The sequence below is a fragment of the Delphinus delphis genome, chromosome 11 (genome assembly GCF_949987515.2).
Source record: "Delphinus delphis chromosome 11, mDelDel1.2, whole genome shotgun sequence".
NCBI classification, from domain to species: domain Eukaryota; kingdom Metazoa; phylum Chordata; class Mammalia; order Artiodactyla; family Delphinidae; genus Delphinus; species Delphinus delphis.
The window spans coordinates 20,505,861-20,513,231 of NC_082693.1; the positions used below are offsets into that span (position 1 = coordinate 20,505,861).

General features: G+C 41.6%; 1 protein-coding gene across 1 annotated transcript in view; it reads right to left on the bottom strand.

Moving 5' to 3' along the window:
* The window catches only part of BCAT1 (branched chain amino acid transaminase 1), a 217,713-nt gene extending 213,282 nt beyond the window's left edge, over positions 1-4,431 (bottom strand). The window contains exon 1 of the mRNA XM_060026135.1: positions 4,370-4,431. Within this exon, the coding sequence (XP_059882118.1) occupies positions 4,370-4,375 (6 nt within the window). The 5' untranslated portion in view covers positions 4,376-4,431. The remainder of the gene's footprint in view (positions 1-4,369) is intronic.
* Positions 4,432-7,371: the final 2,940 nt, after the last annotated feature.

Below are 7,371 nucleotides of genomic sequence, written 5' to 3' on the forward strand. Positions count from 1 at the left end.
AAGAATCACATGTTTTTCAGTATGACTTTTCCTGATTATTGCTTGTTGTAATGTAATTCCCTCTATTTTTTTTTTTTTTCACTTATCTTCCTTTTTCTTCTCTTCTTGATCTTTTCCCTAAATTTCTGGAGCATGATTATCTCTTTTTTTAAGATTTTCTTTCTCCCATTAATCACTGAACATGAGAGAAATATTTTGCAAAATGGCTTTTCCCACAAAAGGGGCATGGCCTATATGACAATAGGAAAATATTTATATGCTATACTGTATTAAGAAGGTGATCCAGTTTCTAAGTTATTTTAAGGATGTAAGAGTCAATTTCTAGGGTACTATTATTCATCTTGTAGATTTGAGAAGACTGATTGGAAACACAGGCGCAACTGACACATCATGAACCCTTGTGTGATAGAAAAGACTGATTCTGCGGTGGCTTCATATTTACAACCGACATTGCGAATCATAGACTAGATCTTATGATTAAAATGTGTGCAAATATTTACAGTTACGTTTAGGAATCAGAGCATCCCAAATGCTTCATTTGGAAACATTTTAAACATTTGAGTTGCACCCAAGTTTGACGTACGTGGATTCCAATTTCAGTAGCCTTAGTTGAATGGCCACTGACATGTATTACCAAATGGGCTACAGAGACTCAGTAAAGCCCATCAGTAGGAATGTTTACCATATGTCACTTTAAATGTTTAGAGCATTTGGACAGCTGTTAAGGGGATAAAGTTACAACACAAAGGCTGCCCACATTTACAACTGTAAAGTGAGCCGACCAGCCATGGTATCCTCCTGTGCTCAGAAAGAATGATGTACCATATAGGAAGTGGAGGCTGCCTGGGATAATGATGTCTATCATGGGAGGTACCAGATTCTCACTCTAATGGGGTAACTAAATCCCCTCGGGCATAATAAGGCTGAACATTCCACTGGGTTTCCGTAGTGTGGCATCTGTTAGTTAGAGGAATTACAGTTGCCAAGCCTAAAATAAGACAGAGAAAACTCTTCATTTTCATCTTTCTACACCCATTGAGGAGAGGCCATTCAGAGAAGCAAACAACCAGAAACCCCCAAAGATATAACTAACCCGAACTCTCACAGTGCCCACAGTTTAGAAGCAACTCTTCATTTATGCACAGAAAAAGTTTACTCATAAGCCTAGACCTCTCAGGTTATACTATCCAGCTGTGCACTTCTTTAAAGAATTACAGAACCTTCAATTTAATAGAGTCAGGAGCCCAGAAGAGGGAATTCTCCGGGCCCGCAATGACAGCAGAGCCCAACGAGAAGAAGAAAGACTCCAGCAGCAACTCGGTCAGTGAAAAGCCACGGACTCTGTTTACTAGAGCCGTTCCAATGTCCTCCCCTCTATAAAGACTTCTTTCCTTGCTGTGCAAAGACTTGCTTGTGGCTGGCCTTGGTCGCGAACCCCGAATTGCAATTCTCTGCTGATCCCGAACAAACCCATTTTTGCTGGAGAAATATTTGCCGCAGTCTATTTGTTTTAGGTCAACCCTTCCCTGGTCTATCTCTTAATATTAGAAATAATGAACTGAAGGGGAGCAGAATAGATCACCCCTAAAATATGCCTCTTTGGCAGAAGGATTATTTTGAACTGATTATCTCTGAAAGGCTGCAGACACAAAAGAATATTTGAAAACAGAGTAGAAGTTGCATTTACAAGGGAAATCCCCATTTGTAAGGGTGTCTCCCTCTCTGTACCGAGAAGGTACCGACTTAAATCTGTAATTTTCTGTGCATTGTCTGATAACCTCCCATAACTGGTTTGCTCCACTGCTCCAGCATCTTTCTTTTGTCTTTAGCTGAAGATGATATTTAAGGCGATAGCTTGGGCCATTGCAGGGAGTGACTCAGTTTTCCTGGGTATCTTTCATGCATACAGGAGGTATACATGTTATTAAACTTCTGGGGTTGTTTTCCTGTTAAGCTGTGTTTTATTACAGGGATATCTTAGTCAAGAATCTAGAAGGGTAGAGGGAAAATTATTTTTCCTCCCCTACAGAACTAAAAGTCCTGACCTGATGTAAGGGATAACATCTAAAATTATGAAAATAATTGGGAGATACACAACTACTGAAGGAAACCATAACTTGATTTTAATTCTTAGCATAAACCTCTGTAATAATCAGAGGACTGTTCTCAACTTTTTTTCACAAGATTTTAAGCCCATTTCAAATGATTAGACCTTCTCAGTTTCAATGAGCTAACAGGCAAGATCAATTCTTGCGTACAAACGGAAAATTTTCTTAACTCATCTTCCTTTCTCTCTGTAGTTCTAAAATTAAATAAAATTATTTATTATGGAAGCTCACTAAATGAAATATTGGCCAAAATTAAACTCTCATTTTTTGTTCTCCCTTTTTCTTTTTTTTCTTTCTCACCATTGCAGGTTCTACCAATGCCCTTTTGTTAGGCCTGCTTAACTAGCTATGCATCTCTGAGCCTGGCCTGAGGGGCCACATCCTGTGTCTGGAATGTGAATCCCCTCTCCCTGCCCCACGTCCTGTTGGGCCCCCTGCGTGCACACACACACACACACAAACAGCCCTCTCCCTTCATTTAACCATGCACCCCTGCCAATGACTTCTTATCTCTGTCTTTTCAGATATGTGTCTCTTGTAAATCTCCACCTTAATTCAGTAAGTTATAGTATGTAATTACCATTTTTATACACATCCTATTCAATGTATACGCTATTTTACTCACTCGGTTGCCCATTCTGTAAGTGTCCATCTTAAAATAATAGCTCCCAGGCAAGACCATGTCTGGAAAATTTGCTGAGGACAGAGCCTATCATGGTGTCTTGTGCAAATAACTTTTTTTTTTTTAAATGATGACCTAAGTATGAGCAATACTTAGGTAAAAGATTAGTAGAAAGGTTTTTTGAAATAATAAAAACACACTTAAAGGAACCTTAAATACTCCTTAGATCATGCCTAAAATACATAAGCATTTCTTTCTTAATCTTAGTAACATATCAGAAAACAGAAATGAGACTACTTGAAGATATCTTCAGTTCCTGTGTTATAAAAAGTACGTCGTAAAAGGGAAGGGGGTTTCGGACTCATGTTAAAGCACCCATGAACTTACAGATAATCAACTACATACAGATAATCAACCACAGTTCCACATGGTACAGGGGAAAGTTGGAAAAGCAAGACTGTTTATTCTCATAATTTTCTCCTTTTACTCACTAATTCAATACTCAATCAAAGTGTATTTTTCAGCTGAAAGTAGACAGGCATGAGCAAGTCAGAAATAGAATGTCTTAACTCTAGAAGAGGAAGGCTGCTGAATTTTTCACCCCGGCGCATTTGCATATCTCTTCTTAATACAGAACTACGTTTCCACTCGTTTCCTGCCTAATCATAGTGGAAATTTTTGTTTGGTGAAAAGGCACCATTGACATATTATTTCTCGTAAGTGAAACTGTAGACTGGAATGGGTTGTGGATAAGCCCAGTTGAAAACCATACTTATCTCCCTCCTTGGAAACTCTGAAGCTCAGCTTTTTTTTCTCCTCAAAGTTCAGACTGCATATAGGAATCTCCTACTTCCAAGATGTTAGAAGGCAGGACTACTTGCCCATCCTTCACTTTCCTTTAAAAAAGCTGCCCTTCAGTTTTTCATATCATTGCAGTTTTCCAGCGTGTAGGACCAGGAAAACAGAACCCTTAAATCTGTTCATTTCTACACATAAACCTTCCCAAGGAATAGGCAGCTGGGCTAATTATCCTTTATTAGCATAAGAATAAAAGACCCTAGGGTGTTCTTGAATAAAAGGATGCCCTTAGGCTTCTTTGATTTGTAACTCTTAGAAGCTTGACTATTCACAAGAAACAAAGTAAGACAAGCCTTCTGTTTTAATAGCGGTGAGACAGCCCCCCTTACCTAGTTCTGCACCTCCCTCTTTTATAACGTAACACCGAGCAGAAAACCCGTTTACAGCCAGTGACATCCCCCAGACCTCTCCTCCGAAATTCCCCACCTCCTGTGCATCTTAGAAAATTGAGAAGAGCTTCCTCTTCCTTTCCGCGCTTCAAAACAGGCAGGGAAAGGAGCTGCGAGCAGCCTTTTATCTCGGTTCACGAATGCAGTTGTGAAAGAGCTTGAGGCGGGCGGTACATCCTGTGAGCGGGGGTTAAGCAGAAGTCTGAAGAGAAGAAGAATGTAAGGTCCTGTCCGACGATGACTGATAAGGGAAAAATTGCAAACGTTTGCGTGGCAAGAAACCGTGTGGTCCTTCCTCCGTCCCCTTTCTGCCAACTGTGCGTTTGAGGAATCGCAGGCTCAATCCACACACACATTTTTGTAAAAGTACAGTCAGAATCATAAGCAGTTACCTTCATTGTTCGGTCGGCCGTGAGAGCAGCTCGAGGAGAGCGGAGGCAAAGGCGCTGCGTCCCAGGCGTTCCGGGCGGCGCGAGTCTGGGGAAGTGGCTGGAGTGGCGGCGGGCACACGTGGCGGGCGCCTCGCAGACTGGCCCTGGCAGCGGCGATCGCTGGCCCTCCTGCAGATTGCATCAGCAGGAAGAGTCTTGAGGCTGTGTTTCCCGCAGACGGGCCCCAGCGGGTAGAGCCTCTTGCGCACGAAAATTCTGACCCGGCGCCCAGTCCAGACCCATACCCACCGCTCACTCCTGGGGGTGGAGGATGCCAGCTTTTCAAACGCGTAACCCCTGAATTAGTGCCTGGGTGTGCGTATATCATTGATGTGGCGATGTCAAAGAAAAGGAGAAAAACAGGTCACAGATCATGATTGTCATTCCCTCCTTAGCTGGCTGCCTGCCCACCTCACTTTCCACTCCCCAGAGTAACTTTCCTGCATGCCCCCATCAACACAAATGTGTGTGTGGATGCTTAACTAAATTTGGTTAGGTGAATGAATGACAGAGTCTTTCATTTGATAAATTTATTGAGTTTTTTTTTTTTTTTTTGGTGTCTCTGCGGGGTTTGTGGGATCTTAGTTCCCGGACCAGGGATTGAACCCGAACCCTGGGTGATGAAAGGGTGGAGCCTTAACCACTGAACCGCCAGGGAATTCCCTGAACTCTTATAAAGTGCCAGGTACTGGGCAAGATTCTAGGGGTAGAGTGGTAAAAAAAAAAAGTGATACACATGGACCTTATATTTTATTTTTTGCGGTACGTGGGCCTCTCACTGTTGTGGCCTCTCCCATTGCGGAGCACAGGCTCCGGACGCGCAGGCTCAGTGGCCATGGCTCACGGGCCCAGCCGCTCCGCGGCATGTGGGATCTTCCCAGACCGGGGCACGAACCCGTGTCCCCTGCATCGGCAGGCGGACTCTCAACCACTGTGCCACCAGGGAAGCCCATGGAGCTTATATTTTAGAGTGGGAAACAGAAAATGAACATGAATCAGGTAGCAAAATGTCCATCAACTGATGAATGGGTAAATAAAATGCGGTATATTCACACAAAAGAATATTATTTGGTAATAAAAAGAAATGAACTACTGATACATGCTATAAAATGAATTAACCTTGCAAACATTACACAAAGTGAACAAAGCCAGTCACGAATGATCACAAATCATAATTCCATTTATCTGAAATACCCAGAATAGGAAGATCCATAGGGACAGAAAATAGATGGTTGTTGCCAATCTAGGGAGAGGGGGGAGTAGAGAGTCGCTGCTAATGTGTACAGAGTTTTTTGGGGGGATGATTAAAATGTTCTAAAATGCAATTGTGGTGATGGTTGCACAACTCTGTGAATACAATAAAATAGAATTATACTCTTTAAACAGGTCAATTGTATGAAGTGAATTATATCTCAATAAACGTGTTATTTTTTAAAAATCAGGTGGCAAGTAGAAATTTTTATGGGGATAAATAAACCATGGTAAAGGGATAGAGACTGATGGGGTGATAGACCTAAATGAATTAATGAGTAAATTCTGAACCATGCCTCGCAATGACTTCTAGATCCAATGACTTTCCTATGTAAGCAACAAAGGAAGAGAGAAGGTGGTATAAAGGCAAAGAGCTTGAAGGGAAGCTAGAAGTAAAGCGAAAGAGGAATTGTGGGAATTAACATCTACAGAAGAATATGAGAACAATCTCTCTATGGCTCTGTCTGTTCTCCTATTTCCCTCTGATGTTGAGAGGAGTGTCCCACAGAGGTCTCTCATTGCAATATGCAAACATTCTGCAAACTTCCCTCCTGGACACCAAAAATGCTGTTTCCCAAATGAAGAGGGTCATCGTCAGCCAAGATTGTTATGCTGTCAGTGGCGCTACACTTCAAGAAAGTCACAGTTAAAAGATATTAAAAGAAGTTGCATTCTTCAAACTTGATGTATTCCATATCTTTATTCATGGGCAGTGGGCTTTTTGTTTGTTTTGTGTGTATGTGTTTGTGTGTTTTTCTGAACTCGAAGAAGAGACAGAATTTCTAACAGTTCCCAGAGACACTAACTTTGAGATTCATTTCAAAGCCCCAGACAGCCCAGCTCCATTTTGTCATCACTGTCATTAAAAAGTCTGTTACTGGGCTTCCCTGGTGGCGCAGTGGTTGAGAGTCCGCCTGCCGATGCAGGGGACATGGGTTCGTGCCCCGGTCCGGGAAGATCCCACATGCTGCAGAGCGGCTGGGCCCGTGAGCCATGGCTGCTGAGCCTGCGCGTCCGGAGCCTGTGCTCCGCAACAGGAGAGGTCACAACAGTGAGAGGTCCGCGTACCGAAAAAAAAGAACAACAACAACAAAAAACGATCATCTAAGTTTTCGTCTACATTATCTTCTAGGAGCTTTTGTAGTTTTGTGTTTTACATTCAAGTCTATGATCCATTTTGAGTTAATTTTTGTGAGAGTCATAAGATCTGTGTCTAGATTCATTTTTTTTTTTTTTGCATGTGTATGTCCAGTTGTTCCAGCATCATTTGTTGAAGAGACTATCTTTGCTCCATTGTATTGCCTTTGCTCCTTTATCAAAGATCAGCTGACTATATTTATGGGGGTCTATTTCTGGGTTCTCTATTCTGCTCCACTGGTCTATTCTTTTACCAATATCATACTCTCTAGACTCTTGTAGCTTTACAGTAAGTCTTCAAGCCTGGTCGTATTAGTCCTCCAACTTTATTCTTCTTCAATATTGAGTTGGCTATTCTGGGTCTTTTGCCTCTCCATATAATCTTTATAATCAGATTGTCAATACCCCTAAAATAACTTGCTGCAATTTTGATTAGGATTGCATTGAATCTATAGATCAGGTTGGGAAGTACTGATATCTTGACAGTGTTGAATCTTTTGATCCACGAACATAGAATATCTCCCCATTTATTTTATTATTATATTTTTCATTAGATTTATTTATTTATTTTGGCT